At 59.7% G+C, this 23,910-nt stretch overlaps 1 protein-coding gene across 2 annotated transcripts in view; it reads right to left on the reverse strand.

Annotated features, from left to right (window-relative positions):
• Window positions 1-23,910, reverse strand: part of ASAP2 (ArfGAP with SH3 domain, ankyrin repeat and PH domain 2) — a 168,571-nt gene that overhangs the window by 86,223 nt on the left and 58,438 nt on the right. For both annotated transcript variants that reach the window (XM_051833314.3, XM_051833312.3), the window contains exon 3: window positions 10,220-10,365. In XM_051833314.3, coding sequence (XP_051689274.3) covers window positions 10,220-10,365 — 146 coding nt within the window. The remainder of the gene's footprint in view (window positions 1-10,219; window positions 10,366-23,910) is intronic.

Here is a 23,910-nt window from a genome sequence, read left to right on the forward strand (position 1 = left end):
CTACCACACACGTGTGCACACACACATGTGCACACCACACACATGCACACACGTGCACCCTCTCGCAGAGGGCCCTGGTGAACACACGCATGTAATTGGCCCAGGGCCCTCTGCTGTTTCCTTAACTAAAAAAAGAGTGGGGAGCCCACACTGATCTTAACACAAAGTGAAAGATCAAAAGCCATCAGCTGCCAAAATGCTCTCTCCCCAGAAGAAGGCGGGGAAACCGCTGACCCGGTTTCTGTTTGCTGCTGCTTCTCTGGCAGCCTCACTGCTTCCATCTCTCCGATTCTTAGATCTTAGCTCTGCCCCTCCCCCACTAGAACAAACAATGGGACGCGCACCCCAGCTGGCTCGCCCAATACCACCCTGAAAACTCGCTGCTGGGGATGCTACAGTGGTTAGACCAAAAGCACTTTCTGAAAGACTGCCTCCTAGAGGCCAAGGTTGGAAAACCTTTGCGCTGGCCTCCGGACACTCAGGCTCCACTTCCCCAGGGTGAGGCAGGACACTGGAGTACTTCCTGGAAACACGAATTCATGGGCTCCATCCCAGAGCTCTGGGATCTGAAACTCCCGGAGCGAGGAGCCCAACAAGGTGTGTCCACGTGATGCTGAGTCTCAGGTGCCTCTGTGGGTGCGGCGTGGGGGCTGTGATCCTGTATTGCAGACAAGTCGTGGGTGCTGCTGACCTGGGGACCATGCTCTGGGCACCCCAGCCTCTGGCAGCTTCTGGAGCTCCAATGCACCTGGCCGTCCTGTGGAAGCTTAGCCGGCCTTGGGCAGTCCACATCTGCAAGGCCCGGGTGACTCCGGGGAGGCTCTGGGGGTGCAAGGCTGCCTAAGACCTCTGCACCCAGCACCGGGCACGCCAGCTCCTGGATGTTACCAGATGAACACCCAGCGGAAAACTGAAAGACGGGGCACATTCACCAAGAAGCCGGGCCCCTGTGTGTATCTGTACAGACTCTCCGACGCCCCTCGGAGACACAGTGCATCCATGGCGGGAGACAGTCACAGGGCCCCGGCTCGCAGCCCCTGCTGCCGCCGCCGCCAGCCTCTGCCAACTCAGCTCCTCCTCTGGAGCCCAGAAGCAGGCCCTTCCCTCCCATCATCAACCTGGAACCCTGAACACCTGCTGTCTACCCTCCCCTGTCTTCTGCCCTTACAGAAAGCCACGCCCCCACAGTCAGGCCGCAGACAGCGCCACACACCAGGGCCGCCCTGCGCCCCTGCCCTCTTATTCACGCCCCCTACTCGAGCCTCCCCACATTCTCACATTGGTCAGGGCAGCTGTCCCTTTAAAAGCCAGCAAGGGAGAAAGCAAGCCCGTTCTCCGCGTGTGCAGGTGGGCTCCAGGACGCTTGGCGGCAGCCCCCGGTTGCCCCCGTCCATCCCAGGGCAGTCTCGGGGCTCCAGGAGCTGTCACAGGCAGCAGAGCCCTCCCTGCACGTCTCCTGCTGTGTGGGCAGCCCCTGGCAGGCCCAGGCCTCGTCTCGGAGCCCCTCCCTCTCCTCTGCACCACCTCTGACCCCTGGAAGCTGATGGGCCATGCAGCAGACAATGCCTGCCCCTCCCCCAGCCTCCGGAACAGCGTCAGTGCGGAATGTAAACAAGTTAATCGGGTGGGACACGGAGTCCCACGTCCCCCCATCGGCCTTTCGCCCTCTCTGTTTCGATCCATCGCAGTACGCCGGGCTTTCACGTTTGACCGGGGCTTGGTGAGAACAGGAAGCGGCTTTCAGCGCTGGTCCTGCCTGACTCAGACAGGAATTTCCAACCCTAAATGGGGCCGCGGGGGAGCCTGAGCGGGGAGGGCCCCAGGGTGCCCAGCAGAGGTCTGTCCAGTACTCGAGCCCCCTAGCGAGGCCCCAGCCCGCAAGCCCCCCACTCAGAGGCTGTGGGCTCCAGCGCACGAGCAAGCCGGGCTGAGCGCAGTCTGGCTGTGCAGCTCAAGGCACAGAAACGGGCGGCGGGGCCGCGGCGGTGCACACCCGCACGGGGCAGTGGACAGAGGACGCTGGGCGGCAGAGGCTGGCAGTGGACAGAGGACGCTGGGCGGCAGAGGCTGGCAGTGGACAGAGGACGCTGGGCGGCAGAGGCTGGCAGCGGACAGAGGACGCTGGGCGGCAGAGGCTGGCAGTGGACACCAGGGACGGGCCCGCACGGGGCAGTGGACAGAGGACGCTGGGCGGCAGAGGCTGGCAACGGACACCAGGGACGGGCCCGCACGGGGCAGTGGACAGAGGACGCTGGCGGCAGAGGCTGGCAGAGGACAGAGGACGCTGGGCGACAGAGGCTGGCAGAGGACAGAGGACGCTGGGCGGCAGAGGCTGGCAGAGGACAGAGGACGCTGGGCGGCAGAGGCTGGCAGAGGACAGAGGACGCTGGGCGGCAGAGGCTGGCAGTGGACAGAGGACGCTGGGCGGCAGAGGCTGGCAGCGGACAGAGGACGCTGGGCGGCAGAGGCTGGCAGTGGACACCAGGGACGGGCCCACACGGGGCAGTGGACAGAGGACGCTGGGCGGCAGAGGCTGGCAACGGACACCAGGGACGGGCCCGCACGGGGCAGTGGACAGAGGACGCTGGCGGCAGAGGCTGGCAGAGGACAGAGGACGCTGGGCGACAGAGGCTGGCAGAGGACAGAGGACGCTGGGCGGCAGAGGCTGGCAGAGGACAGAGGACGCTGGGCGGCAGAGGCTGGCAGAGGACAGAGGACGCTGGGTGGCAGAGGCTGGCAGCGGACACCAGGGACGGGCCCGCAGCCCACAGGCCAGGGCGGCCCTGCAGAGCTCAGGGGTGTGTGCCCAACCACATGTGCAGTCTCCCTCCCAAGACAGGAGAGGCGGTGGCTCCGGTTACACGAGAACGCAGAACACACGGAGATCAAACCACAGGGCCCCCAGGGAGAGGCCGGAAGCACAGGAGGTCGGGGGGCGCACCGACTCGGGGGACCGGAGTGAGGGCTGCACGAGAAGTGGAGACGGCTCTGCGCACACGGAGGCCCAGCTCACGTGCAGGGGCGAGAGTACTCTGCACATCACCCACGCAGCCGAGAGCACCCTGCACCATCACCTCACAGCTGAGAGTACCCTGCACCAAAACCCACACAGCTGAGAGTACTCTGCACATCACCCACACAGCTGAGAGTACCCTGCACCATCACCCACACAACTGAGAGTACTCTGCACATCACCCACACAGCCGAGAGCACCCTGCACCATCACCTCACAGCTGAGAGTACCCTGCACCAAAACCCACACAGCTGAGAATACTCTGCACATCACCCACACAGCCGAGAGTACCCTGCACATCACCCACACAGCTGAGAGTACCCTGCACCAAAACCCACACAGCTAAGAGTACCCTGCACATCACCCACACAACTGAGAGTACTCTGCACATCACCCACACAACTGAGAATATCCTGCACCATCACCTCACAGCCGAGAGTACCCTGCACATCACCCACACAGCTGAGAGTACCCTGCACCATCACCCACACAGCTGAGAGTACCCTGCACCAAAACCCACACAGCTGAGAGTACCCTGCACCATCACCCACACAGCCAAGAGTACCCTGCACCATCACCCACACAGCTGGGTACCCTGCACCATCACCTCACAGCTGAGAGTACCCTGCACCATCACCCACACAGCTGAGTACTCTGCACCATCACCCACACAACTGAGAGTACCCTGCACCATCACCTCACAACTGAGAGTACTCTGCACATCACCCACACAGCCGAGAGTACCCTGCACCACCAGTTACACAGCTGAGAGTACCCTGCACATCACCCACACAGCCGAGAGTACCCTGCACATCACCCACACAGCCGAGAGTACCCTGCACCATCACCCACACAGCCGAGAGTACCCTGCACATCACCCACACAGCTGGGTACCCTGCACCATCACCCACACAGCTGAGAGTACCCTGCACCATCACCCACACAGCTGAGTACCCTGCACCATCACCCACACAACTGAGAGTACCCTGCACCATCACCCACACAGCTGGGTACCCAGCATCACCACCAATATAGCCAAGTACCTTGCACCATCACCTACACAGCCAGGTACTCTGCATCATCACCCACACAGCCGGGTACTCTGCATGGCCATCCACACAGCGGGATACTCTGCACCGTTACCCACACGCTGGGTACTCTGCACTATCACCCACAAAGCCAAGTACTCTGCACCATCACCCCCACAGCTGGGTACTCTGCACTGTCACCCGCATGCTGGGTACTCTACACTATCACCCACAAAGCCAAGTACTCTGCATTGTCACCCACACAGCCGGGGGTACTCTGCACCGTTACCCACACACTGAGTATTCTGCACTGTCACCCACACACTGGGTACTCTGCACCATTACCCACACACCGAGTATTCTGCACCGTCACTCACACGCTGGGTACTCTGTACCATTACCCACACACCGGGTATTCTGCACTGTCACCCACACACCAGGTACTCTGCACCATCACCCACACGCCGGGTACTCTGCACCGTCACCACATGCCGGGTACTCTGCACCGTCACCACACGCTGGGTACACTGCACCATCACCCACACACCGGGTACTCTGCACCGTCACCACACACCGGGTACTCTGCACCATTATCCACACACCGGGTACTCTGCACCGTCACCCACACACCAGGTACTCTGCACCGTCACCCACACACCAGGTATTCTGCACCTTCACCCACACGCTGGGTACTCTGCACCGTCACCCACACAGCTGGGTACTCTGCACTGTCACCACACGCTGGGTGAGGTGCCCTCCACCAGGCACAGCTGTGTGACCTTCAAGGTCAGACCTCGCTCGTCCCCTGCCCCCTGGCTGTCACGTCTTCTAACTCACAGTGACCTCCGAGCTCGCCTGCTGCTGGCACCCTTGGGTTCCTCTTTCAAACTGGCTGGACTGAAATTCCTCAGCCCGGGACCACGTGTGGGCCTGGCACGGCGGTGCCATCGCCAGCCTCGGCTCGGCACGGCTGGCTGCGGCTTACACAGCTCAGCCACCTTGTCCTGCCGCTCGCCGACATCAGAGGCTGCCTGTGTGTCGCTAACCACTCAGCCTCTCGTGAAACTGTCAGTGCACAGAGGCGCCCGGGGAAATCTCACTCTCCCACCCGCCTGGGATAGGAAAGAACCAGAGATGGGCTGAGCCCAGGGCCCGGTGAGCCCACCCGTGCGTCATTTGCAGCGCTGGCTTCTTCTCCCGCTGGTCCGCGGATCTCACGTCTGAAGGCGAGGATCTCGCCCGGGCGTCAGAGGCACTGGCGCTAGGAGCCGTCTCTCAGCCTGCAGGTGCGGGATCGGCACCTGGGCCACAGGGACCTGGAATGGGTCTCAAACGCCCGGGCTATGGAAACGTGAGCTGGGACAGACGTGGCCAAAAATAGGAACAAGAACAGTAAACGAAAGACCAAAAAAGGAGAATTCCCATATAGCCGGCTGACTCTGCCGCCCGGGGCTGCGCGGCGGCCACACCAGCACCAGCCTGGGAAAGCCTTCGAAAGCCTGCCGAGTGCCAATTCAGGCTCACATCAGAGACTTCCCTTCCCCTGACCTTTGCCAGGAAGTGGATCTACGATCCCAGCTCCAGGGAGCAAAAGCAGCGCACACGCACGCAGAGCTGTTGCCATAGCAACACCGGGTGTCTAATTCACAGAAGGCTTCAGCCTCCAGGTGCCCTGTGTGATGGATGGGCCCGGCCTCGCTCCTGTTAGAGGACGAAGCCAGGCCCCCGGCTGCCTCCCGGGCCCTCCTGAGTGCACTTCCGCAACACCTGCCTTATGTTCAGCGTTTCTCCCGCAAGCAGTTGGCGAGAGGCCTTGAAGGCCCCGGCAGGCCGCCTACTGTGTGCACCCTACGCCCTGCATAGGTGGGGAGGCGCGTACGACACCGCGGGTGCCGGCCCTTCCTCCCTGCAGGTCTGCAGTGACCTGGGAGGCATTGAGGGTGGCAAAGCCGCAGGCTGACGAGTGACGCCCGTCCTCACGTCCAGGCCCTGCCCTCCTTCTGCAGAGACCAACGCTAAGCAGCGGGAGCGGCTGCTCTGACGTCGCTGCGTATCTGCCCACGTGGCCATCAGCGCAGGCTGGCTGGCTCCTGGGAGCTGCAGGCCTGGAGGCACACACCCAAAGCCACTGGGGACTCCAGCCAGCCCAGGGAGCTATTAGCTTGTTAAACCATCCAGGCCTCCGCTATCTAATCTCTAAAGTGGAGATAACCCTGAACCACCTCACAGGATTGTCACAAGGACTAAGCAGCTAAACTGTAAAAGCAATCAGATGGCTACACTGTAGACACGAAACCAGGTCTGAGGTCATGTTTTACAGCTGAGCAAGGGGGTGCTGCCTAGGGGTGGAGGCACTGAGCCCTGGCGCCTCACTCCCACGAGGTCAGGCTGCTCTGAACCCCTCCCATCCCTCCCCGCCCCGCCCCGCCCCGCCCCGCCTTTTCACCTCTGGCTTTCCTGTGCTGGGTCCTGGTCCTGACTCTCTTGGTTCTGGTTTTCTCCACCTCCTCTTCATTTTGCTAACACGCATCCTTTAGGAGTTTCAGAGGCAGGACGCGTGCCAGCGAAGCCTGGGGGGCGTCACAGACACCTCCCCTCTCCTCTCCCACCTAGCTGCTGGGTGGGGTTCCAGCTACTGTCTCCAGGATTTTGAGGCCCAACGCCATTCTGATTCTGAATCCTCTGGGAGCTGCCCAAGCCTCTTGGAACTTCACACCGAGCTGCCGTGGGGTGGGCCTTTTCCCTGCTGTGCCGGCCACGTGAGGGCCCCCAGTCTGCAGGCTGGTAACCCTCAGCCTTAAACATCGTCCTTTGCGGTGTTGCATTGATGATAGCCCGTCATTTACAACTTTTTGTAAAAAGTATTGAGAGAGAGAGAGAGAGAGAGAGACGCTCCTATCCACTGGTTCACTTCCCAAATGCCCACCTGGGCCCTTGGCTGGGGCTGACGCAAGCAGCCGGGCACTCAATCCAGGTCTCCAGCGTGGGTCGCAGAGCCATCCCCACTGCGTGCCAGGGTCTGCGTGAGCTGGGATCCATCTGTGTCCGCTGTGCACTTCTGTCTCTTGTCTCCTGGCCACTCTCCGAGGGGCTGCTCCTGCTCCGCCCCTTCTGTCTGGATGTTCACCATCAAACTCCCTGCACTGCCAGTCCCCCTGCCCCTCCATCAGGCTCCACGCCAGCCCCCGCCTCTCTGAGAAGTCCCCTGCAGGGTCTCTAACATTCGCTGCTTTCCGCACTGTCCGGCTTCCTCCATTCCTTCCTCTCACTGCCTTCGGCCCTCTCGATCGCAAAGGAGAGGGAGGCCCTGGAAGCTCCGTGGCTGCCCTGCGTGTGTGCAAGGCCGTGAGACCAGCCTTGGTCCCCCCGCACCCCCGTCTTCCACAGCTACACCCCCGGAGCCTGCGGGCCCAACAGCCTTTTTACGGTCTATCTACCTTACCTATCTGCCTATCTGCAAGGCCAGAACAGCCGACCAGGAGCCAGGAGCTCCTTCCCGGCCTCTCACATGGCTGGCAGGGGCTTGACTACTTGGGCCGTCTTCTGCTGCTTCCCAGGTGTGTTAGCAGGGAGCGGGATGGGAAGCGGAGCAGCCGGGACCAAACAGGCGCTCTGATGTAGGACGCCAGGGTAGCAAGCAGCTGCGTCACGCATGCACCCCACGCCGGCCCCCCAGACTCAATAGCTTTTTTTTAAATGCTCCCCTGCTTTCTGACTCAGTGGTGAGGCCCCCGGTGCGTGTCTGCCAGCACGGGGTGGGGTGAGAGCGTGGCTGTGCCGCACGCAGCCTCGGCCCAGTTCGGACGGTGTCCCAGGGTGGTGACCTCCAGCCAAGCCCCAGGAGACTTCGGATTCCTCCCAGGACCAACGCCAAGCACGGTGGCAGCTTTTTCAGACGGGGAGGGGGCCAGAGCTGGGACCACCTCGGCCTCGCCCTCCCCGGTGCTAGCTTGTCCCTGGGAGTCCCCGTTTCTGTCTGCAGAGGCCTCCCTGCAGACCCACCGCCGCCACCAGCCAAGACTCACAAGCAGTGTTCCCCTCACCCTGAGCTCGCTGAGAGCAGACAGGGCAAAGTCACTGCTGACGGCGCCCTGCACACGGCGGCCCTGAGCCCTCGCCCGCGGCTTCTGTGACTCCTCTGGGGAGGAGACAGCAAAGAGATCCCGGGGCCAGCGCCGGGGCGCAGTGGGCTAAGCCTCCACCTGCGGCGCCAGCCTCCTATGCAGACGCCAGTTTCTGTCCCGCTGCTCCTCTTCTGATCCAGCTCCCTGCTAATGCTCCTGGGAAAGCAGTGGAGGACGGCCCAAGTGCTTGGGCCCTGCACCCGCACGGGAGAGCTGGAAGAAGCTCCTGGCTCCTGGCTTTGGTCTGGCCCAGCTCCAGCTGTTGCAGCCATTTGGGGAATGAACCAGCAGATGGAAGACCTCTCTCTCTGTCTCTCCTCTGTCTGTAACTCAACCTCTCAATAAATAAATAAAATCTTAAAAAAGAAAGAGTGCTCAGCTGCCATATGGGCAGGCCACACGCAGACAGGCCACAGGTCACACGCCACATACAGGCTTGTCACACATCACACACGGGCAGGCCACACACAAGCAGGGCACAGGTCACATGTGGGCAGGCCACACACGGGCAGGGCACAAGTCATACACCACATACAGGCAGGTCACTCGCCACACACAGGCAGATCAAGGTCACACGCGGGCAGGCCACATGTGGGCAGGCCACAAGTCACACATGGGCAGGCCACACACGGGCAGGCCACAGGTCACACGCCACATACAGGCATGTCACACATCACACACGGGCAGGCCACACACAAGCAGGGCACAGGTCACATGTGGGCAGGTCGCAGGTCACACGTCACACATGTGCAGGCCACATGTGGGCAGGCCACAGGTCACACATGGGCAGGCCACAAACAAGCAGGTCACAGGTCACACACGGGCAGGTCACAGGTCACACGTCACACACGGGCAGGCCACACGTGGGCAGGCCACAAGTCACACACCACATACAGGCAGGTCACTCGCCACACACAGGCAAGTCAAGGTCACACGTGGGCAGGCCACACGTGGGCAGGCCACAAGTCACACACGGGCAGGCCACATGTGAGCAGGCCACAGGTCACACATGGGCAGGCCACACACAAGCAGGTCACAGGTCACACACGGGCAGGTCACAGGTCACACGTCACACACGGGCAGGCCACACGTGGGCAGGCCACAAGTCACACACCACATACAGGCAGGTCACTCGCCATACACAGGCAAGTCAAGGTCACACGCGGGCAGGCCACACGTGGGCAGGCCACAAGTCACACACGGGCAGGCCACACGTGGGCAGGCCACAAGTCACACACCACATACAGGCAGGTCACTTGCCACACACAGGCAGGTCAAGGTCACATGTGGGCAGGTCACAGGTCACACACAGGCAGGCAACACACGGGCAGGCCACAGGTCACACACCACATACAGGCAGGCCACATGTGGGCAGGTCACACGCAGCCCCCTCAGGCCACCCGCTCCGTCAGAATTCTGTTCCCACAGCCAGGACAGCACGGAGCTGCCAAGCACCAGACTCACTTGGCGCAGCCTCGTGGAGCACACCCGACACGCACACGCACGCAGACCCCCTCTGCGCCCGCCGCTCACCCCCCCCCGCCCTCCTCGTGGAGCACGCCCGACACGCACACGCACGCAGACCCCCTCTGCGCCCGCCACTCACCCCCGCCCTCCCTCTCGGCCCTGGTTTTTCTGGGCTCTGTGTCTGGGAGCATAAAAGACCTTGAGGTGCTGATGGTAATGTCTGTGCTTTGATTACAGGTTATCTTGCTGTGTGCGACATGTCTGAACCGTATTTATTAAATATTGTTAGAAGTCTGAATGCCTGCTATAATTACCAGAAACAGACCAGAAGCCACCGAACACGGAGGCCGCAGGCCCTTGGGCAGATGAATCCGTTCAGCCTTTCTGCCCCACGGCGCTCCGGAAAGTCCTGGGGAGCGGCAGTCACCGTTCTCAACGTTACCCCAAACCGACCCAATGTGTACAGAAACGCAGTTCCTTCAGGTACCTGAGGCAGATGCAAACGCCCAGCTCACCCGACAAACCACGACCACGGCCCAGCGGCCCAGCTCCGGCGCCGCAGGCACCCGGCGCCCACGCACACTCACCAGGTTCTTGAAAAGCGCCGTCAGCTCCTTGGTGAACACGGAGAACTTGAGGAAGGCGCTGCCCAGATCCGGGTCGTCTCTGCACACACAGTTGCCCCCGAACTTCTCCAGCGCCTGCGTGTACTGCTCCTCGTTCTCCACGTGCGCTGCAACGGCCATGCGGTGAGCGTTAGCCACAGGCACGCCGCCCGCCGCCCGCGCCCCGCGCCCCGCGCCCCGCGCCCCGCGCCCCGCGCCCCGGCCGAGAACTGGGAGAGCCAAAGCTGCCCCGGGAACGGCCGGCCCTCTGCTTGCCGCCAGCAGCCTGCTGTGCCGTAGCGGACGCTGCAGTAGCACAAGCAGGCAGAGCGGGAGGGAGGGGCCCGACACCCACCAGAGGAGACCGCCAAGGGCACCCCGACCTCTCCACCCCGCCTCGGACCCCTCCCTGGCCACGAGTCAGCTCTCTTAGAACGCTCCACAAGAGACGGCCCACTCCTGTCCAGCTGGAGCTCAGCCTCCCATGGGGAGCCACACCCCTACAGGCAGGGGAGCGGCAGGGGTCTTTGGAGCCCTGGCCGGGGCAGCAAAGGCCAGCCCTGCGCATCCACACCCCTGCTCAGGATGACCCTCTCCTCCTGGGCTCCCACTGACTTCACTCACTCACCCACCCTGCAGGGAGCCTACAGTGACTCTGCCGCAGGCCCTGGGTATCTGGCTGTACACCCCCTGTCCCGGCACCGAGTCTATTTATGGAAACCGGCAGGTTAAAGGGTGGTCCGTGCGCCGGAAGCACTTGGAGGAAAGGTGCCGAGGTGGACCCAGGCTGAAGACAATGAACACAAGGAACGAACGGGAAAGGCAAATCCGTCATCCCCCGACACCATCACCTTCGCCAGCCTCAGAGCAGTGCCTTAAAGAGTGAAAATGTGGGCCCTGGGCCTCCAGCTCAGAGGTCCCCAATTCCTATCCAGCATCAAAGACACACAGCTCTTCACCAGACTACAGGAGCTGGGGCCTGACTCAAACAGGAATCGGAGTTAGGGTAGGGACAGAAGCATCTGGTAACTCATTCACGTCCACAGGAAACCAACACAACTCCCATCTGCACGACCTCCTGCTTCCTACATCGTCACGGTTTCAACTAGACTCTAACGAGCACTTTGCAGACACGACGGGGCAGGCAGACACGCAGGGTGCACACGGACCTGACTGACAGGACGGCCCCAGTGCCGTGGCTTCCTCACTGGCACCCAAGAGCCCTGCTGTCCCCCACCCCCACCCCTTCCTCGGGGAAATAAGCAGTCACTAATGCCAGGGCCTGCACTGGGCCCCACAGGCCAGCCTGCGACCACGAAATCCCGCACAGCTATCAGCTAGAGAAGCCGACATTCAGCGGCCTCTGGTGTCTTAGAGGAGGCTGGTGTTGATGCAGCCAGCACAAAGGACAATTAATGTCACCGTTCAAGTTCTATACATTCCAGAGAGTTCCACATACATTCAACGTGTTCCTGAGACCACAGTCAGCCAAATAAACGTGTGCACACGCACACAGAGAACTCTTGAGGCGCGTGTGCAACAGCGGAGGGAGCTCTCAGAAGGCGTGGATTCCAGTCCTGCACCTGCCGTGTGCACCTGTGTGGCTGCGGAAGCCACAGTGACTGCCCCTGGGCTACCGCACCAGCGACACAAAGGGTACAGAGCTGCTGTGAGCCATTTATGAGCCCAGGGTAAGAATCAACAAAGGGGCCGGCGCTGTGGTGTAGCAGGTAGAGCTGCCGCCTGCAGTGCCAGCATCCCACATGGGCACCAGTTTGAGTCCCGGCTGCTCCACTTCTGATCCAACTCTATGAAATAGACTGGGAAAGCAGTGGGAGATGGCCCCAGTCCTTCTCCCTTCTGTGGGAGACCCGGAAGACCCCTGGCTCCTGGTTTTAGATTGGTGCAGCTCCAGCCATTATAGCCATCTGGAGAATGAACCAGGGGACAGAGGACCTCTCTCTCTGTCTCTCTCTCTCTCTGTAACTCTACCTTTTAAATAAATAAATAAAATCTTTTTTAAAAAAAGCATCAATGAAGCAGGCCAGCGTTGCACCACAGCAGGCAAAGCTGCCGCCTGTCGCTCCAACATCCCACGTCACACCGCCAGTTCAAATCCCAGCTGCTCTGCTTCCGATCCAGCTCCCTGCTAATGCGCCTGGGAGAGCAGCAGAAGACGGCCCGAGTGCTCTGGCCCCTGCCACTCACTGGGAGACCGGGATGGGGCTCCTGGCTTTGGCCTGGCCCAGCCCTGGCTGCTGTGGCCATTTAGGGAGTGAACCAGTGAATGGAAGCTCTCTCTCCTATTTGCCACCCTGTCATTCAAATACATAAGTAAATCTCAAAATCAATCAATCAACCAACGGAGGACACCTGGCACATACGCACTAGCATGGGCCATTTTTCTGCAGCCCAGACAGTACACATATTTTTTTCTGTGCTCCATAAGACATATTATCTCCCACGGTGCTGGCAGGAGGAGAAACAACACATCCCGGAAAGCAGCCACACCGTGGCCGAGCTGGGGCCGAGACCCTCTGGGTCCCACGGTCAAGTCCTCTCTAAGCACAGATCAGCTGGCCCAGAGCAAATGTACTCCGGCCCTAGATGCTTCCCAATTCCATTTCACACTCGATCCCTACTTCCTCCTATTTAGATCCCTACTTCGCCCTATTTAGAACTCGAGCACACGCGGTCTGCCGCAGGGCAGGTCCTTTCAAACCACTCGGTACTTTTGAGCTCTCTCTGGGCTGTGGTAGAGACACAGGCGGCCCAGCGTGGTTTCAGGAGGGAGCCGACAGCCAGGCAAACATCGGTCTGTCTGTCTGGCCAGAACCGAAAGCCTGCAGCTGGGCAGGGCGCAGAGGAAGGCCAGCTGCACCCCCCACCCCGCCTCCTCCCCTATGGGCTGTGGGCTTGCTGGTGACGCTGACGGGAGTCACGGTGGTGTTGGCAATGTGAACACAGAAGCCCACCAGAGGCACATGAGGAGCCTGCAGGACGCCTCCTGGTGCCTTCAGGGCCTCAAGGCTGCACTGAGCGCCCAGCAGAAGGGGCGTAGTCCATGCGGCCAAACTGCCCGTTAGGCGGCTTCTAAGTCTTTGGCCCGGTTCAGCCGGCCAGCAGCTGGAGGCGGGTATCACCACCCTGATGTTCTACTGAGTGACGTGGGGTCAGAGCGGGCACGTGTCAGTCCCAGAGGGGAGTGGGGTGCCCTCCGTCCATGGCGGGTCCACCAGTGACCAGAGCCCCACATCCAGAAACAGAGAGAACTCCAGAATCCCCCCTTCTGTCTCCTCAACAGAGCACCTGGTGCAGGTCAGGTTTCCCACTCCACTCTCTTGAACTTCCCTCCCTTCCACATCTCCAAGGGCAGGCGCCCAGCAGCCTCAGGCACTCAGCAGTACCACCAGCACCTCGTGGGGCTCTGCTTGAAGTCCTTTGGGCCACTGTGTGCCCTGGTGCTCAACCCATCCAGCTCAGCTCGGTGGGGACCACTTCAGGCCGGCCCCGCTGGGGTTCTCCTCACCCTGCAAACACAAGCAAAGCTCGCACGGTCTCTGCTTCCTCCTAGGCACCCGGCGCGGGGGCCCCGTGGGCCAAGCAAACCCTCCAGGCACATAGGACAACCAACTGCTCCACGGGGCCCAAAGTTAGAGACGCTCCTGCCACAAAGTGCTTGAGCGTCCTTGTTTTCCTTTGGCCCAAAACAACCTTGAGATAGAGCCTAAAATAAACAGCCTGGGAATAAAGTTGCTGGAACCATCCCAAACCGGTTTATCAGCTTTTAGTCACAGAATGAAGACAGCTGTTCATCTAAAAGGAGCTCACTCTCTCTCCTCCCTCTTGTTCAAACACAGCTTGAACTCGGGTGCTTATTAGCGGTCCAGGTGTAGGTCTCTGACCCGTGGGGCCAGCGCTGTGGCGTAGTAGGTTAAGCATCTGCCTGCAGCACCAGCATCACATAGGGCACTGGGTCAAGTCCCGGCTGCTCCACTTCCAGTCCAGCTCCCTGCTAATGTGCCTGGGAAAGCAGTGGAGGATGGCTCACGTCCCTGGGATGCTACTCCTGCATGGGAGACGCAGAAGAAGCTCCTGGCTTTGGATTGGCCCAGCTCCAGCCATTGCGGCCTTTTGGGAGAGTGACCCAGCAGGTGGAAGACCTCTCTCTGTCTCTCCCTCTCTCCATCTGTAATTCTCTCAAGTAAAATAAATAAATCTTGAAAAAAAAAAAAAAAAAAGGTGTTTCTGACCGGGAGTGACTCTGGAGACCCCGGCAGCCCAAGGCCCCATTTCTCCCCCGCTCTAAGCCAGCAGCCCTCCTACTCCCAGCCTCACGCACAAGACCCAAAGTGAACTGAGCGGCCCAGACAGAAAAACCAACCACAGAGGCACGACACGTGCATTCTGAGCTGAGAGGCAAGGCCTGGTCTTGCTGCACACTTCTTGTTTACTTGATTCTGCGATTCGAGAAATTGACAGCTAAGGAGCCAGTGTAGCGCAGGTGCAGGTTAAGCCACCACTCACAGCGCTGGAGCTAGCAGGGAGCTGGACTGGAGGTGGAGCAGCTGGGACAGGAACTGGCATCCACGTCACAGGTGGCAGCTTCCCCCATTACGCCATCCCCTTAAAAACATCTCTGCCATCTGATAATGCCACTTCCAGAGTCAAGGTCATCGGGGGCGCACATTCATGAAGTGAAACCCAAAAAGCAGCCGCACTGGGGAGCAGCGGGTGAGCGCTGCTGAGGACGCCCTCACCCCTGCCAGGTGCCTGGGACCTGGCCCATCTCTGCTTCCCACTCAGCCCCCTGCCGATGCCCCTGGGGGGCTCCAGCTGATGGCCCAAGTGCTCGGGTTCCTGCCACCCATGTGGGAAACCTGAATGGAATTTCTGGCTCCTTGCTTTGGCCTAGCCTAGCCCTGGCTGTCGCGAGCACTTGAGGGAGTGAACCAGCAGATGGACTATGCCTGTCTGTCTGTCTGTCTATCCCTCTCTCTGTGTCACTCTCTCTTGCAAATGAAATAAATAAAACTTACAAGAAGTTTTTAAAAATGTATCAAGCCCCAAGCATGTAAAAATGGTTAAATAATGGCCAGCGCCGCGGCTCACTAGGCTAATCCTCCACCTGCAGTGCCGGCACACCGGGTTCTAATCCCGGTGGGAGCACCGGATTCTGTCCCGGTTGCTCCTCTTCCTGTCCAGCTCTCTGCTGTGGCCCGGGAGGGCAGTGGAGGATGGCCCAGGTGCTTGGGCCCTGCACCCCATGGGAGACCAGGAGAAGCACCTGGCTCCTGGCTTCGGATCAGCGCGGTGCACCAGCTGTGGCAGCCATTTGGGGGGGGGAGGGTGAACCAACGGAAGGAAGACCTTTCTCTCTGTCTCTCTCTCTAACTCTGCCTGTCAAAAGGAAAGAAAAGGAAAGAAAAGGAAAGAAAAGGAAAGAAAGAAAGAAAGAAATGGTTAAATAACAATCTGTATCTATAAAATGGAGTATTATGTTGGCTTTTTAAATTGCAATGCAGGAGCATTGCGAGAACAAGCTAAAAACACGAAACTGGGTGTTCAGTCTTCATTTTGTGACGAGTACAGAGCAGAGAGAGAGGCTGAAAGGAAAAGCCATCAAAATGCCAACAGCGGGGTAAAAAGGTCAGGCACTCAATCCACCACACCCCACGCACCAGGCCGAGTCCCGTCGCCGCCTTATTCCTCTCTTTTTAAGAAACTGTTCATTTTATGTACTTGAAAAGCAGGGCAATAGAGACCTCCCATCTGCTGAGTCGCTCCCCAAATCCCCACCACAGCCACAGCCGGGACCGGGTCAGGTGGAGGCCAGAGCGGGAGCCGGGACTCGGACGAACCCAGGCCCTCAGATACGGGACGTGTGCACCCCTAGCGGCATCACAGGGTCTGCACACAGACGAGGGCGCACACGGCAGGTGTGTGGGGGCAGGGTGCCCATGTGCACGCCCAGTGCCACCACAGGCTCTGCACAGACGAGGGCGCACACGGCGGGCGTGTGGGGGCAGGTGCCCGTGTGCAGAGTCGGGGCAGGGTGCCCGTGTGCAGAGTTGGGACAGGGTGCCCGTGTGCAGAGTCGGGGCAGGATGCCCGTGTGCAGAGGCGGGGCAGGGTGCCCATGTGCAGAGTCGGGACAGGGTGCCCGTGTGCAGAGTCGGGGCAGGGTGCCCGTGTGCAGAGTCAGGGCAGGTGCCCGTGTGCAGAGTTGGGACAGGGTGCCCGTGTGCAGAGTCGGGGCAGGGTGCCCGTGTGCAGAGTCAGGGCAGGTGCCCGTGTGCAGAGGCGGGGCAGGGTGCCCGTGTGCAGAGTGCCCGTGTGCAGAGTCAAGTGGGCTGCGGCCTCGTGCTCGCCTGGCTGGGGGCCAGAGACGCGGCCAGGCCCACACTCAGCCCTGGAGCTTTTCTGAATCTCCTAACCCAAGCGTCTATCATCTTGAGAAGACAACACAAAGCATTCACTTTTTAGCAGGCATCGGTTACGACTGGGTTATTTCTGCTCCCTCTGCCTGTGCCCATGGAGGATACGGCATCCGTGTCTCTCCACCAAACTCTAATGTGAGGAGCTGAGCACGTGGACCCCCGACTGGGGGGGGGGGGCGCCTCTGGGGAACGCGCTTCCTGCATACGTACCCTCAGAGCTCCCGCTCCCTCTCCAACCTCAGGACCCGTCCCTTGCTCCACTGTCCCCAACTTCCTGGGCTGGACGCTTGGCCTGACAGTTAAAACGTTGGGCGAGACCCCTGCGTGCTGTCGAGGCGCCTGGGATCCACACCCGGTCCCCGTTCCTAACTCCAGCCTCCTGCTCATGTGCACCCTGGGGGGCAGCGCTGGGTTCCTGCCACCCACACTGGGGCCAGAGTTCCCGGCTTTGGCCCCCAGCCACCCTCAGCCATTGTGAGCTCAGGGAGTGAACCAGTAGATGGAAGACCTCTCTGTCTGTCTGTCTCTCTAACTCAGCCTTCTTTACAAATAAACAAATAAATCTTGTAAAGAAGAAAGCCTATCACACAGCAATTCCTGAGAAACGCATACGTTTCATAAAACCAAGCCCTGCATTCCTGGAACCAGCTCCCAGGAAGACAAAGATGGAAATCTAGCAACTGGGTGCAAAGACAGCAAGACTAGAAACAGACACTCCAGTGGGGGGGGGGGGGCGCCCACGGAGCTTGGTGCCCTGACCTTGGGAGAGGCAGCAGAGGACGGGCTGCAGGGTCAGGGAAGGGCCAGGCAGCGATGGACTGCAGCCTAGGTCACGGGATTTGGGAGGGGCGCCGGTTCAAGTCCCGGCTGCTCCTCTTCTGATCCAGCTCTCTGCTATGGCCTGGGAAAGCAGAAGATGGCCCAAGTCCCTGGGCCCCTGCACCCACGTGGGAGACCTGGAAGAAGCTCCTGGCTCCTGGCTTTGGATTGCCACAGCTCCAGCCGTTGCGGCCATCTGGGGAATGAACCAGCAGATAGAAGACCTCTGTCTCTCTCTCTCTCTCTCTCTCTCTCTCTCTCTCTCTGTCAAATAAATAAAAAATAAATCTTTAAAAAAAAAAAGAGCTGCACTTAATAGAGATAAGTTGGGGCTGGCGCTGTGGTATAGTGGGCTCAGCCTCTGCCTGGTTTGTGTCCTGGCTGCTCCTCTTCCAGTTCAGCTCCCTGCTGATGGCCTGGGAGAGCAGAAGATGGGCCAAGTCCTTGGGACACTGCACTTGCGTGGGAGACCCAGAAGAAGCTCCTGACTCCTGGCTTCGGATCAGCTCAGCTAGCCATTTGGGGAGTGAACCAGCGAGTCGAAGGCTTCTGTCTCTCCCTCTCTCTGTAACTCTGCCTCTCATATAAATAAATAAAAAAGAAAGACGAATTTGGAGGGGTCAAGGAGTTACAAAGCTTGGAAGCAGCCAACATACAGCGCAGGGAGACAAAGAGGAACAGGCACAGCCGCTCACTGCAGCCCAGGCTACAGGGGCGCAGACGCAGCCCTGCAGGAAACAGCACCGTGGGGGGACAGCACCGCGCCGCCGAGAGGAAAGGCCACTCGGAGGGGGCCGCGACTACAGCCGAGCTCCCCGCCGCGGCCTCTCCCAGGCTGCTCCAGGACCCCACCAGCTCCGGCTGAAAACACCAGCAGGGCTCTCCGGGCGTCCGGGGGAACCTGTGCCCGATGTGACGGCAGCTCTCAGGAGCGTCAGGTCCTACCGAGTGGACGCCCACTAACGGGGGAGGAGGCTGTGCTGGCCCTGCGGCTGCCCTCAGCCTTCTGTCCCCCTCCCACCTGAAGGGCACAGCTCTGGCACAGGGGCAACAGCAGAAGCCGTCGCGCCCCTTCAGCCCCGTGGAGAGGACGCGGCTCCTGCAGGTGATGGGTTCCTGGGGCCCCGCGCTGAGGGACAAGCAGCCCTGGAGAGGCCCGGGGCCTCCAAAGCCTGCAAACAGCCGGTGCCACTGTGCTCAAACAGAAACACGCTCCCGCCTCGGCGACGGCTCCTCAGGGTTCTACGGACGAGAAACGAGGACTGAGCAGGGTGCCACGCAGGCTGGTCCACGTTTTGGGGTCGGTGAGACGAGGAGCCGACTCGAGGGTGGTATCTGCTGGTAAAATGCGCACCAGCTGGGCTACCTCTGGCTCTTCCATGTTTGCTGACCACGGACGCCAAGAGGAATCAGAGGAAGGTTTCAGAGGCGTCCCCAGGACAGGCACCGTTCCACAGACCCACAGAGCCGAAACACGTGGAAGCCTCCACGTCTGAATTTCCTGCAGAATCAGTGGCACGACCCTGAGGCCAAGTCACGCTAAACCTCCCGCGTCCCAGACCAGCCGTGGTCCACGCACTGCTCGCTGCAGAGGGGGCCCTGCACCCACGTGGGAGACCTGGATGAGGGTCCTGGCTCCTGGCTTCAGCCTGGCCCAGCCCTGGCTGCTGCAGCCATCTGGGGAGTGAACCAGCAGGTGGAGGATCTCTCCCTCTCCCTCTCTCTCTGTAACTCTTTCAAATAAATAAATTTGATTTAAAAAATCTTAAAAAACATATTTATTTATTTGAAAGAGAGAAAGAAGGAGAGACAGAGATCTTCCACAACGGCTGGGGCTGGGCCAGGCCAAAGCCAGAAGCCTCAGCTGGGTCTCCCAGGTGGGTGCAGGGGCCCAGGGACTGCTGTTGTTTTCCCACGGGCATAGCAGGGAGCTGGACAGGACTGGACCCGGCGCTCAGATGGGGCGCCGGTGTCACTGGGGGTGGCTTAACCCGCTGCACAAGGCTGGCCGCTGGCCTTTTTTGTAAGCACCACGGACATCACTGGTTCCCCGTGTGACCTCCCCTGGCACACATGTGCTGGCTCACGCCGAGCTTGGGATCCGCCAACCCCTCTGCCCCAGGGATCACTCAGAAGGATGGCAGCAGCTCAGGAAGCGACGTCTAGGACGCGCCCACAACGTACGTCCCTGCGCACCCGCCCGTGTGTGCGGAGGTCCGAGCGGGGCCTGGGAGCCGTGCCCGGGTTACAGTCTCAGGTCTTCTCGCTGCTGTGAGCTCATGTGGGCCAACCCTTTCTCTGTGCTGCAATGACCTCCTCTGCCACTACGCTCCTAGCTCAGAGCACGGCCAGAGGATCTGGTTCATGCATTTATTTAGCACAGAGCTCGGCCCACATCCAATACTCCACAAGCGTCAGAGCTTTGTAATCATTACGTGTCCACCAAGTTCACACAGACGCTCCGTTTTCCTGCCGCCGTGTTATCATCTTGGGCTCCTCTCTCACAGGAGACCCCATCGCGGGCGCTGTTCCTCGTGTTGCTAGGCAACCGTACCTCCGGCAAGTTTCCAGACCCTGATTTAGCCAGTGCAGGCTTCGGGTTCTCGCTATGACAAAAGCGATGCAACCGCACAATGCACACCTTTGTGCACGGGTGTCTTTCCATATAGATCCGCATTTGCAGGGATGCACACGGCCAGCCTGCTTTCCGGAAGGCCTGCTGCCAGTCTCCAAGGCCACAGCAGGGCAGCAGAGCACCAGCTTCCCCATTCGCTGGCCAAACACCAAGGATCCTTACGATTGAGTTTTCTTTGAAAGTGAGACAGACAGACAGCAGACGGACCAGAGGTCTCCCATCGGCTGGTTCACTCCCCAAATGCCTGCAACAGCTGGGGCAGGGCCAGGTAGAAGCCAGGAGCCAGGACTCAATCCAGGTCTCCGATGTGAGCAGCAGGGACCCAAGCTGAGCCCTCATCTGCTGCCTCCCAGGGTCCACGTCAGCAGGAAGGTGGGACCGGAAGTGCAGCCAGCACTGAACCCAGGCACTGATACAGGACGTAGGCATCCCAAGCGGTATCTTAACCACCCCACCCAGCGCCCAACCATCATTCAGTTATTTTCCCAGTAGGAAATCATACCAGATATAGTACCTTCCTAACGCATGGTAGGACTTTCTTTTTTTTAAATCTATTTATTTATATTTACTTATTTGAACGGGAAAACATAAAGAGAGACACAGAGTTCGATAGATATGGACTCCATCTGCTCATTCATCCCCAAATGCCTACAACTGCCAGGGCTGGACCAGACCAGAGCAAGGAGCCCAGAACGCCATCTGGGTCTCCCATGGGGGCGGCAGGGTCCGAGTACCACAGCCATCACTTGTCTCCAGGGAGCTGGATTGACTGCAGACCAGGACTCAAGCCCAGACCCTCTGATACGGGCTATGGGGCTGCACCACAATGCCTGCCCCAAGTCGTCACTCCTTAAACTATCATACACACTTCTCTTGAACTGCCCTGTTCTAACCATATAATGCGTATGACAGAAACGGTTCTGTTGGCCAGCTGTGGCACAGGGAGTGGAGCCACTGCCTACCTTGCCGGCATCCTGTATCTGTACTGGGCCAAGTCCCAGCTGTTTTGCTTCCACTCCAGCTCCCTGCCAATGCACCTGGGAAAGCAGTGGAAGACGGCCCACATGCTTGGGTCTCTGCACCCCATAGAAGACCCGGATGAAGCTCCTGGCTCCTGGCTTTGGTCTGGCTCAGTCCCAGCCGTTGCAGCCATCTGGGGAGCAAACCAGCAGATGGAAAGTCTCTCCGGTGTCTCCCCCTCTCTCTGTAACTCTGCCTTTCAAATAAATAAATATTAATAAAGGAAAAGAGGAACAGCCCTCTGCGCCAATTTGCAGCAGCGTACTTTGGTGCTGTTTGCTAATTAGCATTGCAAACACTAAGGAAACTGACACAGTCGTGAATTCCCATTTTAGGTGGAAGCTGGCAATGTTTGAGAGGAAATCAGCGTTTTTGCTTTGTCCCTCTCATTTCGAGGATGTGACGGCCAGTCTAGGATGTTCAGACCGAGTGCAGAGACATCACTCAGCCAGAAGCCTCCACCACGCCCTGCAGAGGCCCCTGGAGAAGTGAACGTGGACGCCTTGTCACTTCCTTCGAGAGAGAGATGGAGTTCCCAGCCACAGAGACGTCAAACACAGATGAAAAATGGCAGCTTCCACCGCCCAGCTCAGCGGGGAAGACCACCTTCAGGGCTGAGACAGAGCTTGGGAAATGTTAGATTTTTAGTGAGAGTTTAAAATAAACACACACTGCTTTTATTTATTTATTTTTTTGACAGGCAGAGTGGACAGTGAGAGAGAGAGAGAGAGAGAGAAAGGTCTTCCTTTGCCGTTGGTTCACCCTCCAATGGCTGCAAAGGATGCAGGAGCATCACGCTGATCCAGTGGCAGGAGCCAGGTGCTTCTCCTGGTCTCCCATGGGGTGCAGGGCCCAAGCACCTGGGCCATCCTCCACTGCACTCCCTGGCCACAGCAGAGAGCTGGCCTGGAAGAGGGGCAACCAGGACAGAATCCAGCGCCCCAACCGGGACTAGAACCTGGTATGCCGGCGCCGCAAGGCAGAGGATTAGCCTAGTGAGCCGCGGCGCCGGCCCACACGCTGCTTTTAAAGAGGGCACACGGCAGAGCCCACCCAGAGCGGGAGACGCAGCAGAAACAGCTTCTCCACCAATCACTTCCAGCCCCTTCTGCAAACCTGCGCACAAGGTGTTCCAGAAAACACAGCAGGCTGCATCCTCACCCCTATGAAAACTGGGAGCAAACACACACACACTTGCTATTGTGTTAAAAAAAAAAATGTCCCCCCTGTAAATATCAGACTGGGCCGAAAGGAGTCAGGACGTCCCACACAAAGAACTGCCCAGTATTAAAGGGGGCGGGGCCTCCAGGGTGCTCTTCCCACAGAGCAGCTCCATCACCCAGGAGCCCATCAGCAGACTCTGCCCCGTCTCTGACCTGCAGAACCAGGGGCTCTGCGGTGGGCCCAGCAGCCTGTGCCTATTTGATCCCACAGGGGGATTCTGGCCTGCTCGGAAGTCTGGGGCACGGCCGCAGCACAGGGGATGGCTACTCTGCCAACAAGTGCCCATGGAGGCTCAGCAGGGCACTAATTCCACAGTGGGAGGGGGTCCCCCATGACCTCATCTGAACCCAACAACCCCAGGGCTGGACCGGCAACGCAGGAGGATTCCAGGGGTGCTGTTGGCGACACCGGCCACACCCTGGGGCAGGCCCGGACTCTGCTCAGGCGACATTTCTAGAGCACACAACCCGTGTTCAGAAATAAAGACTTCCAGGATCAGTGCCCTGGCCGTGACCGCATCCTAACTCAAGCCCGGCACGGGACCACAGGTGGAGAAAAGACGACGAACACAGGAGACCCCCTCCAAGGTCAGGGGAAGGAAGGCCCGGCCGGCTGGGCGCGGGGTACCTCGGAGAGGACACAAGCTGGGGGCCCAAAACCTGAGTGAAAATCCCTGACCCGCGGCTGAGCACGGCTGGCAGCCTCCTGGGTCCCTGGAGTCCACGGCCGAGCGGGCGTGGAGGGAGAAGACGCAGGACGCGGCAAGGTGTTCCAACAAAGAAGACACAAGACTCATCCTCTGCTCTGCCCGTAGTCTGGAGCCTGGGGCCTGGGGCCTGGGTGGGTGAGCAGGGAAGCAGCAGCCATGGGGCAGGCAGACGATCGGAGGTCAAGACCGTCTCCTCTCAAACCACGTGCCCACGCCATCTCTGGCTGGTTCTTTTCTGTTTGTTTTTAAAGATTTGATTTTTATTTATTTGAAATGCAGAGTTACAGAGAGACAGGGAGAGACAGAGAGGCAGAGAGAGAGAGAAAGAGAGAGAGATCTTCCATCCGCTGGTTCACTCCCCAACAGCTGGGGCCATGCCAATCCAAAGCCAGGAGCCAGGAGCTTCATCCGGGTCTCCCATGCAGGTGCAGGAGCCCAAGCACTTGGGCCATCCTCCACTGCCTTCCCAGGCCACAGCAGAGAGCTGGACTGGAAGAGGAGCAGCTGGGTCTCGAGTCGACACACACACAGGATGCTGCCATCACAGGCGGCAGCTTAACCCGCGATGTCCCAATGGCGGCCCCGCTGGTTCTGTTGTAGGAACACTCTGCTCCCCTGGAGGCTCCAAATGCCCACTTCCCTCCCACGTGAAAGCCCCAGGCCCTTCCCCATCTCTCCCAGGCTCTGGCGTGGAACTCTCCCCCGTCACCTTCAATGTGGCCACCGGAAAGCACCCGCGGGTTTAACAGCGCTGGGTTTGTATGTGAGGACGTCGCTCTGGGGCAGGTGCAGCAACGAGGCACGTGCTGTCTCTCAGGCCGGCCCG

Source organism: Oryctolagus cuniculus, chromosome 2, assembly GCF_051225735.1.
Source record: "Oryctolagus cuniculus isolate XC-2025 breed Fujian yellow rabbit chromosome 2, ASM5122573v1, whole genome shotgun sequence".
Lineage (NCBI taxonomy): Eukaryota > Metazoa > Chordata > Mammalia > Lagomorpha > Leporidae > Oryctolagus > Oryctolagus cuniculus.